The sequence below is a fragment of the Phyllobates terribilis genome, unplaced genomic scaffold, assembly GCF_046119375.1.
Source record: "Phyllobates terribilis strain yellow unplaced genomic scaffold, ASM4611937v1 Scaffold_3__8_contigs__length_932513732, whole genome shotgun sequence".
NCBI lineage: Eukaryota > Metazoa > Chordata > Amphibia > Anura > Dendrobatidae > Phyllobates > Phyllobates terribilis.
In genome coordinates, this window is record NW_027362763.1 from 783,252,598 (window position 1) to 783,266,243 (window position 13,646).

General features: G+C 49.8%; 1 protein-coding gene across 50 annotated transcripts in view; it reads right to left on the reverse strand.

Moving 5' to 3' along the window:
* Positions 1-13,646, reverse strand: part of LOC141257608 (protocadherin Fat 4-like) — a 468,540-nt gene that overhangs the window by 253,508 nt on the left and 201,386 nt on the right. For all 50 annotated transcript variants that reach the window (XM_073672347.1, XM_073672333.1, XM_073672313.1 and 47 more), the window contains one exon: positions 12,541-12,749. In XM_073672347.1, coding sequence (XP_073528448.1) covers positions 12,541-12,749 — 209 coding nt within the window. The remainder of the gene's footprint in view (positions 1-12,540; positions 12,750-13,646) is intronic.

Consider the following 13,646-nt stretch of genomic DNA (forward strand, 5'->3'; position numbering starts at 1 on the left):
ATATATAAATGTAAAGCAAAGTTGCATATGAAATATAGGGTACTTAGTGAACTATTTTTGATCAAAAAAGTATACAAGCCATCCCACCAGCGACAAGGTGACCCTAATTGGGACGGTCCTACACTGTCTATATTAAAAACTTTACTGTATATCAAAGTTGAAGTAATGCATATAAAAGGGTAGACAAATAGAACCGGGTCCCAAAATCAGACCACCTAAGCCCGTGGTGAGCTACATATATACTGACCAGCTCAACAAGGGGGATGCCACACCCCTAATTTGCACAGAATGCAAACAAGACAAAAAAACAAGCAATGTGAACTGAGGTCTAAGATGGTACACATGCAAGAAATAAGAGCATGTTCACACTAGCAAAAAGATACAACACCTACAAAAGACAAAAAATATATCACATACCCTACCATCATTATATATCAATGTAAAGCAAAGTTGCATATGAAATATAGGGTACTTAGTGAACTATTTTTGATCAAAAAAAGTATACAAGCCATCCCACCAGCGACAAGGTGACCCTAATTGGGACTGTCCTACACTGTCTATATTAAAAACTTTACTGTATATCAAAGTTGAAGTAATGCATATAAAAGGGTAGACAAATAGAACCGGGTCCCAAAATCAGACCACCTAAGCCCGTGGTGAGCTACATATATACTGACCAGCTCAACAAGGGGGATGCCACACCCCTAATTTGCACAGAATGCAAACAAAACAAAAAACCAAGCAATGTGAACTGAGGTCTAAGATGGTACACATGCAAGAAATAAGAGCATGTCCACACTAGCAAAAAGATACAACACCTACAAAAGACAAAAAATATATCACATACCTTACCATCATTATATATAAATGTAAAGCAAAGTTGCATATGAAATATAGGGTACTTAGTGAACTATTTTTGATCAAAAAAGTATACAAGCCATCACACCAGCGACAAGGTGACCCTAATTGGGACGGTCCTACACTGTCTATATTAAAAACCTTACTGTATATCAAAGTTGAAGTAATGCATATGAAAGGGTAGACAAATAGAACCGGGTCCCAAAATCAGACCACCTAAGCCCATGGTAAGCTACATATATACTGACCAGCTCAACAAGGGGGATGCCACACCCCTAATTTGCACAGAATGCAAACAAGACAAAAAAACAAGCAATGTGAACTGAGGTCTAAGATGGTACACATGCAAGAAATAAGAGCATGTCCACACTAGCAAAAAGATACAAAACCTACAAAAGACAAAAAAATATATTACATACCCTACCTTCATTATATATGCAGTGAGTCCAACGACTGACCAATTTTAGGAAAAACCCCACTAAGAATTTAAAGACACATGGAGCAGGGCCACAGTAACAAGGTACGACATGTTCCCATTAGAAAGGAGAGGGTCTGCTATACAGTTATAGGGTATGCAGTGAGTCCAACGGCTGACCAATTTTAGGAAAAACCCCACTAAGAATTTAAAGACACATGGAGCAGGGCCACAGTAACAAGGTACGACATGTTCCCATTAGAAAGGAGAGGATCTGCTATACAGTTATAGGGTATGCAGTAAGTCTAACGGCTGACCAATTTTAGGAAAAACACCACTAAGAATTTAAAGACACATGGAAGAGGGCCACAGTAACAAGGTACGACATGTTCTCATTAGAAAGGAGAAGGTCTGCTATACAGTTATAGGGTATGCAGTGAGTCCAATGGCTGACCAATTTTAGGATAAACCACCCTAAGAATTTAAGGACACATAGAGCAGGGCCACAGTAACAAGTACGACATGTTCCCATTAGAAAGGAGAGGGTTTGCTATACAGTTATAGGGTATGCAGTGAGTCCAACGGCTGACCAATTTTAGGAAAAACCCCACTAAGAATTTAAAGACACACGGAGCAGGGCCACAGTAAGAAGGTACGACATGTTCCCATTAGAAAGGAGAGGGTCGGCTATACAGTTATAGGGTATGCAGTGAGTCCAACGGCTGACCAATTTTTGGAAAAACCCCACTAAGAATTTAAAGACACACAGAGCAGGGCCACAGTAACGACAAATTCCCATTAGAAAGGAGAGAGTCTCCCATAGTGTTAGCCTATGCAGTGAATGCAAGGGCTGACAAAAATTTGGAGGCACTTCAATGCCCCTTGGAAGAGACGTGGAGGAGGGCCTCATAAAAAAATGTTCCCATTAGAAAGGAGCGGGCCTCCTATACTTGTAATGCCCATGCATTAGTGTATGGGCTGACAAACATTTACCCCTGGGGGGTATACATGAACATACTGTATAAAAAAAAAAATTCTCAGGCATCATAAACACCCTTTAAAAAAATTATGTGGGTGTTGCATCACGGACCACGGTCACCCTGGTGATATGGTGGTGGAGGATGAGGAGAAGGAGGAGGACAAGAGAAAATAGACAAAATCAGGAAGCGTATACCCATGTGTGGGTGTGAAAAGGTGCATGGGAATACACCTCCCAAGAAAAGACATTGGATTTGAGTTTATGTTACGCTGCTATCATTCGGTGGTGTTGAGAAGTCTGGCCCAATCCAGCCCTTGTTCATTTTTATAAGAGTCAGCCTGTCAGCATTTTCAGTTGACAGGCGGATGCGTTTATCAGTTATAATTGCATGAAACTAGCTCCTGTCCTTCCTCCTCCTCCTCCTCTTCCTTATTGTCACCCAATCCACGTTGGGATGAGGCTTGGCTGTGTGTAATCACCCTGTATGGTTCCTTGCTCCATCTCATCGTGCTCCGCCTGCAATGCATCCTCTTTGATTATGAGCAGAGAGCGGTTCAGAAGACAGAGAAGCGGCATGGTGACGCTAATTATGGCGTCATCGCCGCTCACCATCTTGGTGGAGTCCTCAAAGTTTTGGAGGATGGTACATATGTCTGACATCCATGTCCACTCCTGAGGTCTTATGTGTGGAGTCTGAACTGAATACCGATGGCCTTGTTGATGCTGGTACTCAACAACTGCCCTCTTCTGCTCACAAATCCTTCCCAACATCTGCAGTGTAGAGTTCCAATGCGTGGGGACATCACACACCAGACTTTCTAAAATGGGCACACAGGCAGTGTACTTTAACAAGTAGATCCGGCAGCTTTTTGAGAAACTGATGAACCACGAGGTTAAGCACATGGGCCAGGCATGGTACATGTGTGAGCTCGCCTTGCCTCAGAGTCGCCACAAGGTTCTGGCCATTGTCACACACGACCATGCCTGGCTGTAGGTTCAGCGGTGTGAGCCACAGATCAGCCTGCTCTTTCAGAGCTGTCCACAACTCTTCAGCATTGTGCTTTTTTTTACCTAAGCATATTAGCTTCAGCACAGCCTGTTGCCGCTTGGCCGAGGCAGTGCTGCAGTGCTTCCAGCTTGTGACTGATGTGGTCATTTCAGAGATGGAGGCTGAAGAGGAGGAGGAGGCTGAGGAGGATGAGATGCAGGAGCTGTAGACTGTGGAGGCAACCCTGATTGACCTAGGGCCCGCAATCCTTTGTGTCGGGAGGACGTGTTCCGTCTCAAGGTCCGACTGGGTCCCACCTTCCACTATGTTAACCCAGTGTGCAGTCAGCGAGATGCACCGTCCATGCCCACAAGCACTTGTCCATGTGTCCGTGGTTAGGTGGATCTTACCGGTAACTGCGTTGTTGAGAGCACGGCTAATGTTTTGGGACACGTGCTTGTGTAATGCGGGGACGGTACACCGGGAGAAATATTGGCGGCTGGGGACTGAGTACCGAGGGACGGCCGCCATCATCAGGTTGCTGAATGCATCCGTCTCCACGAGCCTAAAAGGCAACATTTCGAGCACAAGCAGTCGTGAAATGTGAGAATTTAGTAGTGTGGCCTGTGGGGCGTTGGCTGCATATTTGTGCTTGCGTTCCAAGGACTAGGGTTTGGAAAACTGAACGCTGCACTGGGACAAGGACATGATGCTGCTACTTGAGAGTGTGCAACGACAGGTGCAGGGCAGGAGGCGTCTTCGCATGCACCATGGACAGGGGATTGGCTTGCATGCACAACAGCGGAAGAAGCAATGGTGCCACCCGCAGATACTGTTCCTGGACCCTGGGGTTCGGCCCACAAAGTCTGGTGCTTTGCTGCCATGTGCCTGATCATGCTGATGGTGGTCAGGCTGGTCGTTTTGGCACCCCTGCTGATGCTGGCCTGGCAGGTGGTGCAAATGGCCTTTTTGGGGTTATCGGCAGAGTCTTTAAAAAACAACCAGACCGGGAAGACCTAACAGTTGTACTGGCAACTTCCTTCGTGTTGGTGTTATGTGGAACGGTTGCCTGCCTTCTGTCTGCGGCCACCACACTGCTTCTTCCTGCCTGTTGGGGTGCTCTGCCTCCCTCCCCCTGTGTGCTGCTGTCCTCGCTCTGCATGTCCTCCTGCCAGGTTGGGTCAGTTACTATATCATCCACCACCTCGTCTTCCACTTCTGCACCCTGGTCCTCCTCCTGACTTTCTGGCAATTGTGTCTCATCATCGTTCATCTCTTGTGACACTTTACCACCTTTGCCTTAGTGTGACTGTGGCTGCTCAAATATTTGGGCATCGCTACACGCGATCTCCTCTTGCCCCGCTTCAAATGGACCGGGCGAGAGGCCCGAATCTATAAATGGAAAAGTGAACAGCTCTTCAGAGTGTCCAAGTGTGGAATCAGTTGTCTCTGGTGGGAGGAAGGAGGATCAGAGTGAGGAATATGCGGTCCAGACTCACGGCTACTGAGACTTGACCGTGTGGAAGACAGGGTGATGGTGGCTAAGTGACTGGAAGCATTATCCGCTATCCAACCAACAACCTTTTGACACTGCCTTTGGCTCAATAGTGGTGTGCTGCGGTCCCCTAGAAATTGGGACAGGAAGGTCAGGCGAGAAGATGTGGGTGTTTGTTTTCAGCTTGCCCACGGCCTTGTCCTCGGCCTCTGCATGCACCATTACCATCACGTCCAGTTCTCCATCCCTTGCCACATGCCTTGCCCATTTTAAATGGAGGACAGTATCTTCCACGCTCACTAGAAATGACTGAGTTTGGAGCGAACTTATATGTGATCCGTTTGATAGAGAAAACAGAGTTTTAAATACCTGGCCTGTAGGTAAGTAGTTTGAACAGCAAACCGGTGTGAATTGCTTCAATGACACACTAAAGGAAATTTTTAATGGAGGCCAGAAATGGCAATATTTTCTGACAACATATATGTGATCCGTTTGACGGAGAAAACACGGTTTTAAATAGCTGGATTTCTAGTGCTCTAATATGGAAAGGACCTGGCTGTATTCTGCAGTGCCAACAAGCAAATGGCGCAGAAAAAAATGGTGTTCTCTGGATTGCTTTATAAGCAAATAAAGAGGATTAAGATCCAAAGAAAAGTATTCCTGGTGTCTGAGACCTGGGCCTTTGTATAGAAATATCTAACAGCAGCAGAAGGCAGAATTGGAATGGAGCCTCTTGTGCTATATGCACTGCAGTCTGCTATATACACTGCCTGCCTATACACCCTGCCTGCCTGATATCTCTGCAGATAGATTATTCCTCAGAAGGACTGTTTGTTAAGATGGATATTGTAGCATCGGCGTCTCTGCCCCGTACTAGGCAGAGACGCCGTCCCTCTCACCTCCCCGCTCCTGGCGCGGCGTCCTCCAGCGCTTCTCTCCCCGCTGCTTCCGGCACGCGCTCCTTCCCCGGCAGTGTGCTTAGGGCGCGCGCGCGCGCGCTCCCCCTCCCTTAAAGGGACCGCGCGCGCCGTCCTAAGGAGTCCCCGGCCAATTGCCGGAGGACCTCCCATATACAAGGCACCTCCTCCAAAATGGAGGTGCCCGAGCAATGTTGTTGCAAAGCCTTCACTCTGCTTCAGCCCTCAGGTCCCGTTACCAGTTACCTGCCAGTCACCTGCCAGATTCCTGCCTGTTACCTGCCAGTCACCTGCCAGATTCCTGCTTGATACCTGCCTGATATCCGCTTACCTGCTTGCAAGCCTGCGGTCCGACGGTCTGCCTTCCGACACCTGTCAGTCTGTCTATGGACCAGCCTGCCCGCTCACCGGGGAGCGCTCACCTACTACCTGTCTGCTAGCCTACCTGGAGGCTCCGCCGTCACGTGCTGTGACCACCTGCCTGTCCAGAGACTCTTGCCCGCTCACCTGGGAGCGTCCACCTGCTACCTGCCTGCTAGCCTACCTGGAGGCTCCGCCGTCACGTGCTGTGACCACCTGCCTGTCCAGAGACTCTTGCCCGCTCACCTGGGAGCGTCCACCTGCTATCTGCCTGCTAGCCTACCTGGAGGCTCTGCCGTCACTTGCCGTGACCACCCGCCTGTCAAGAGACTGTCCCCGTCACTTGCCGTGACCTCCTGCCCTTCTACCCAGAGACTGTCCCCGTCACTAGCCGTGACTACCTGCCCGCCTTCCCTGGGAGCCACCCGCTTCCTTACAAGGACTGCCCCCTTGTATAGTTGCTCAGAGGTTCCACCTCCCAGACCCGTTACAGTTTGCTCGGGCCATGGAACCCGGTGGTCCCCAGATCTCCGATCTGCACCAGGAAGTCTTACATCAGAAAACTCAGCAGGAGGTGGTACTGTCCTATCTACGGTCCGTTAACTCTCGTCTAGGCACATTGTGTGACTCGTCTTTGTCTACCTCTGGTCCAGCCGTGCCCATTCCTGCGGTACCGCAATCCAGTCCCTTCATGGTACCCGATTATGGACCTCGGCTTCTGGCACCTCCACGCTTTGCCGGCGAACCTACTTTAGCTCGGGGTTTCATAAACCAGTGCACCCTGCACTTTGAGCTATTGGCATACCAATTCATCTCCGACCGGGCCAAGGTGGCCTTCATCATATCCCATCTCACTGGGGAGGCACTGGCATGGCTAAATCCCATGTGGGAGAGAGGGGATCCCCTGGTGTCCGACCTGCCGTCTTTCCTCGCTGCTTTCCGGAAAGTCTTCGATGAACCTGGACGGAAAACCTCTTCTGCCTCCTCTCTGCTACGTCTCCGCCAAGGGAGTCTCACCGTGGGCCAATATGCCATACGGTTCCGCACCCTCGCTTCTGAGCTTGCCTGGGAAAATGAGGCTCTGGTGTCCGTCTTCTGGGAGGGTCTTTCCGGTCGGATTAAGGACGAGTTAGCTGGTTGGGACATTCCTACCACTCTGGATGACCTGGTGTCACTAGCTACCCGGATTGGCATCCGGTTCCAAGAACGTGCCAAAGAGACTGCCTGGGAGAAAGACTTTTCATGCTCTGCTCCTACTTCCCTGAGACCTGCCTCTCAACCAGTCACTCCGCGGGCGCTCTCGCCTGAACCTATGCAGATCGACCAGACCAAGATGGTCACATCTCGCCAAGAATCTCGCCGAGCCGAGGGAAGCTGTTTCTATTGTGGCAGTATGGAGCACTTCATCCGTTCCTGCCCGGAAAAGCCGGGAAACGCCAGTGTCTAGGACCGCTCGGAGAGGTCGTCCTAGACAAAAGTAAGCCCTCTCCGTCTCTGACTTTACCGGTCTCTATTGCTTGGGGAGAAAACCGTCACTTTGAACTCGCCCACCTGGATTCTGGAGCTGCTGGAAACCTCATCTCCCAGTCTCTGGTAGAGAAATACCGTATTCCCACCAAGTCCCTGGCTGAACCATTGTCAGTCACCTCCGTGGATGGAAGACTTCTCTCGGAGACCATCCTGCTCGTCACTGAACCCATAACCCTGCAGGTGGGAATGCTGCACTCTGAGGAAATCTCATTCCATGTGCTGTCCGGACTTTCTCACTCCCTGTTGCTAGGTCTACCTTGGCTCCAGACACACGAACCCGTATTGAACTGGCGATCCGGTGAAGTACTCCGATGGGGTCCAGACTGCCATAGGACCTGCCTGGTTCCGGTCCGCCCAGCTCGCCCTTCGCCTACTCCAGCTAATTTACCAGGTCTCCTGGCTCCTTACTGGCCCTATGCGGACGTCTTCGGTAAGAAGGAAGCAGAGACGTTGCCACCCCATAGGCCATATGACTGCCCGATCGACCTGGTACCTGGCACCACTCCTCCCCGTGGGCGTATCTACCCGTTGTCTGCAGCCGAGACCCGGGCCATGTCTGAGTACATTGAAGAGAATCTGGCTAGGGGATTTATCCGAAAATCTACCTCCCCGGCTGGAGCTGGATTCTTCTTTGTCAAAAAGAAAGACGGCTCGCTACGTCCCTGTATTGACTACAGAGGACTCAATCTCATCACAGTAAAAAACAAATACCCCCTGCCGCTCATCTCCGAATTGTTTGACCGTCTCAAGGGCGCCAGGATCTTCTCCAAGCTGGATCTACGAGGAGCATATAACCTTGTCCGTATCCGTCAAGGAGACGAGTGGAAGACGGCTTTCAATACCCGGGACGGTCACAATGAGTACCTTGTGATGCCCTTTGGTCTCTGTAATGCTCCCGCTGTCTTTCAAGAACTAGTCAACGACATCTTCCGTGACCTCCTGTACTCCTGCGTAGTGGTATACCTGGACGATATTTTGGTCTTCTCTCCGGATCTCCCCACACACCGAAGGGATGTTCGTCAGGTCCTGCTTAGGCTTCGGCAGAACCACCTCTATGCCAAATACGAGAAGTGCCTCTTCGACCAGATCTCCCTACCGTTCTTGGGCTATGTCATCTCCCAGACAGGTCTGCAAATGGATCCCGAGAAGCTCTCTTCCGTTCTAAAATGGCCTCGTCCTGAAGGTTTGAAGGTGATACAGCGATTCCTGGGCTTCGCTAATTACTATCGTCTTTTCATCCCACACTTCTCGTCTCGGACTGCTCCCATATCTGCACTTACCCGTAAGGGGGCTAATCCCAGGACATGGTCGCCTGAAGCCGAGGAGGCCTTCCTTTCCTTAAAGAAAGCCTTCGCCTCTGCTCCTGTCCTGCACCGTCCGGACTGTAATAAACAATTCTACCTGGAGGTTGATGCCTCCTCCTCCGGAGCCGGAGCGGTACTCACCCAAAAATCTTCTACCGGGAGAATGGTAACCTGCGGCTTCTTCTCCAAAATCTTCTCCTCGTCTGAGCGCAACTACTCCATAGGAGACCGTGAATTGCTAGCCATCAAATTGGCACTGGGGGAGTGGCGCTATCTGCTTGAAGGGGCTCTCTACCCAGTAATTATCTACACGGATCACAAAAACCTGGCATATCTCCAAAATGCCCAGAGACTCAATCCTCGCCAGGCCCGGTGGTCGTTGTTTGTTGCCCGCTTCGACTTCATTCTTCATTTCCGTCCGGCGGACAAGAACGTCAAAGCTGATGCCTTGTCCCGGTCCTTCCTGTCCTCCGATCAAGAGGAGGAGCCTACGCACATCATCGACTCCTCCAAGGTGATGAATGCGGCCCCCTTAGATCTGACTCGTCTCCCACCCGGTAAGACGTTTGTAGCTGTACCAGATCGGGAGAGGGTTCTTCGCTGGGGACATTCTTCTAAACTAGCTGGCCATGCTGGCCAAAAGAAGACCTTCCAACTCATTACCCGGCATTACTGGTGGCCTACCCTGCATAAGGTCGTGGTAGACTTCGTCGCGGCCTGCTCATCCTGTGCCCGTAACAAAGTTCCCAGACATCTACCAGCCGGCCATCTCCTGCCCCTTCCCGTACCTGCTGCTCCTTGGCAGCACATTGCTATGGACTTTATCACCTATCTTCCTATTTCTGCCGGTTGTACAGTCATTTGGGTTGTCGCTGACCGCTTTTCTAAGATGGCCCACTTCATTCCCCTGCCTGGCCTCCCATGTGCACCCGAGCTGGCTAAAGACTTTATCCGCCACATCTTCCGTCTCCATGGCCTGCCCCTCCACATCGTGTCGGATCGTGGGGTTCAGTTCACCTCACGCTTCTGGAGAGCCACATGTAAGCTGCTAGACATCACCCTGGACTTCTCCTCCGCTTACCACCCACAGTCCAATGGTCAAGTGGAGCGGATCAATCAGATCCTGACCAGTTACCTCCGGCACTTCGTTAATGCACACCATTCGGACTGGGTGGATCTCCTACCATGGGCCGAGTTCTCTTACAATAACCATGAGAGCGAATCCTCTTCCAAATCCCCGTTCTTTATAGTCGGTGGCCAACATCCCCGGATTCCACTTCCTGTCTCCGTTTCTGTGGACAACCCTGCTGCGGAGTCTCTTGTCAGCGAATTTTCTACTATTTGGGAGAGTACCAGGTCCGCTCTTCTTCTGTCCTCTGAGCGGATGAAGAGATATGCTGATAAGAGACGTCTGGATCCACCTCAATTCCATCTGGGAGACAAGGTTTGGCTCTCGTCCAAACATGTGCGGCTCAAAGTACCCTCCTTCAAGTTGGGCCCTCGATTCATCGGTCCCTTCGAAGTCCTTAGGCAAATTAACCCTGTGGCCTACAAATTAAAACTCCCGGCCACTCTACGGATTCCCAACTCCTTCCACGTATCTCTCCTCAAACCCGTTGTCTTTAACTCTTTTTCCAATAATCCAGGTGCCCCTCCTGCTCTGGTTTCCGCTGATGACGTCTTTGAGGTAAAGAGTATTCTGGCCTCCAAGAGGGTAAGAGGAAAAACCTTTTTTCTGGTAGATTGGAAGGGGTTTGGTCCTGAGGAGAGAACTTGGGAACCCAGGGAGAACATCAACGCCCCGCTTCTCCTTGAAAAATTTCTTTCTGGACAAAAAAGAGGGGGCCTAAAGGGGGGGTACTGTAGCATCGGCGTCTCTGCCCCGTACTAGGCAGAGACGCCGTCCCTCCCACCTCCCCGCTCCTGGCGCGGCGTCCTCCAGCGCTTCTCTCCCCGCTGCTTCCGGCACGCGCTCCTTCCCCGGCAGTGTGCTTAGGGCGCGCGCGCGCGCGCACCCCCTCTCTTAAAGGGACCGCGCGCCGTCCTAAGGAGTCCCCGGCCAATTGCCGGAGGACCTCCCATATATAAGGCACCTCCTCCCTAATGGAGGTGCCCGAGCAATGTTGTTACAAAGCCTTCACTCTGCTTCAGCCCTCAGGTCCCGTTACCAGTTACCTGCCAGTCACCTGCCAGATTCCTGCTTGTTACCTGCCAGTCACCTGCCAGATTCCTGCCTGTTACCTGCCAGTCACCTGCCAGATTCCTGCTTGATACCTGCCTGATATCTGCTTACCTGCTTGCAAGCCTGCGGTCCGACGGTCTGCCTTCCGACACCTGTCAGTCTGTCTATGGACCAGCCTGCCCGCTCACCGGGGAGCGCTCACCTACTACCTGCCTGCTAGCCTACCTGGAGGCTCCGCCGTCACGTGCTGTGACCACCTGCCTGTCCAGAGACTCTTGCCCGCTCACCTGGGAGCGCTCACCTGCTACCTGCCTGCTAGCCTACCTGGAGGCTCCGCCGTCACGTGCTGTGACCACCTGCCTGTCCAGAGACTCTTGCTCGCTCACCTGGGAGCGTCCACCTGCTTCCTGCCTGCTAGCCTACCTGGAGGCTCCGCCGTCACGTGCTGTGACCACCTGCCTGTCCAGAGACTCTTGCCCGCTCACCTGGCAGCTTCCACCTGCTACCTGCCTGCTAGCCTACCTGGAGGCTCTGCCGTCACTTGCCGTGACCACCTGCCTGTCAAGAGACTGTCCCCGTCACTTGCCGTGACCTCCTGCCCTTCTACCCAGAGACTGTCCCCGTCACTAGCCGTGACTACCTGCCCGCCTTCCCTGGGAGCCACCCACTTCCTTACAAGGACTGCCCCCTTGTATAGTTGCTCAGAGGTTCCACCTCCCAGACCCGTTACAGATATATGTAATGTACGTTTTTTCTTCCTACACTACCTAATACACAATGAAATCTCTCCCTGACACAGCAGCAGCTCTCACTACACTGTCTGATCCGGAGTGACTGTGACGAGCATGGCGGCGCCAGGTCTCATATAGACCTGATGACGCTGTGCGGCCAGTCAATCACTGTAATGCCCACAACCAACATGGCTACCGCATTACAGTGCATGGCAGGCAATCCCTGCATGTTCATTGGCTCTCTAAAGAGCACCAAACATGCAGGGAGGGGACCCGAGTTCCCGGCCGAGCAACCCGGAAATACTTGGCGAGCGCCGAGCATCTCGAGCAGTGAGATGCTCAGGCGAGCACCGAGCAGTAGCGAGCATGCTCGCTCATCACTAGACACTACATAAACAGCAAGACGAAATGGATGAATAACATCAATATCAGTCATAATGACAGGTACAAACTACCAAGACAATGGTATTGCCAATAATACAAGTGTATATAGAAAGAGATGTAATATGCTGAAAACAATATATATTATAAATAGGACATAAGCACCGAGTAGAACAGGCAGGTAGTTGCCTCTGTTAGTTTTTAGGTTCATAGTAGAAAAAAAAATAGTCCTGTACAACCCCTTAAGAAAGGGTTGACCAGTAGTGGACAACCCCTTTAGTGCAAGTGACAGGTCGTCTTTAAGCATTCACCTTCGACCTATCGTCATTCTCACACATCTTCAGAATTATTATATTTTTAGTATATCACTTTAATTTTCCCTTTAATCAAGTAATCTCACCTCTTTTACTGTCACTTTTTTCAGATCGTCGGTGAAGACAGGAGCATATTGATTACCATTGATAACCGTCACATGTACAATGGCTTCACTGTAGATCCCAGGTCTTTGTGAATCCGCTGCCTTCACAGTCACATTACTAGGAAAATCTTCAATCTTTAGAAGTTTCTTTGTTCTTATTATTCCAGACAGTGGATCAATGTCAAAATACTCTACATCAAATACATATATAGATTATTCTATAAAATACAGATCAACGTTCACTTGTCTTTTAGATTATACCATTTACTGCAGATTCAGCCAAAGCTTACAATGATTTAACTACTATAAGCAAGGTGTAAATCTATAGGACAGACTATGTCGATATACTGATATTGGGCAGTATGAAACATTCACAGAACACTGTGTGGTGCTATAAGGACCAACATATACAGCAGTAAATTGTAACACACAGATATTAAAGAGAATCTGTCTGTAGGATAAACTTTCTACATGGGGACTCAGGTCATAGGAAGCTGCTTAAAATGATACATTGCAATCTGCGATCCAATGTTTTCTTCCAAACAAATCCGCATTTTCTCAATGTGTTAATTATTTGTTAAGATCTATGGGGCGGACATAGATCTCCCTGAGAATCTGCTTCCAGACCTTATTTTAAGTAAAAGGGGGCGTTAATAGTGTGAGACATGTAATGACTGACAGTCTGCTCTCCTGCTCTACATGTCTCACACTGGTAACGCCAAATTTCATTTAAAGTAAGCTGTGGAGGCTGATTCTCAGAAGGGATCTATGTCCGGTCCATAGATCATAACAGCTTATTTATACAGTATATTAAAAAAAATGTGGATTTCTCTAGAATAAAACATCGGATCGTAGATATCAAGGCATCATTTTATTCAACTTTCTATGATCCATATGTGCATATAGATGGCTTAGGAGGGTTGATCATACTGGTAGATCCCCTTTAAAAAAATGTATGCTTCTCAATTTTTTATTCATACACTGGAGGTAAAGCTTTAAAATACAGTATATTATCAAAATTTATAAACATAGAGTATAGCGCTCCGCTATTTCCTGCAGTCTCATAAATAATAAATGGAGCAGTGGTT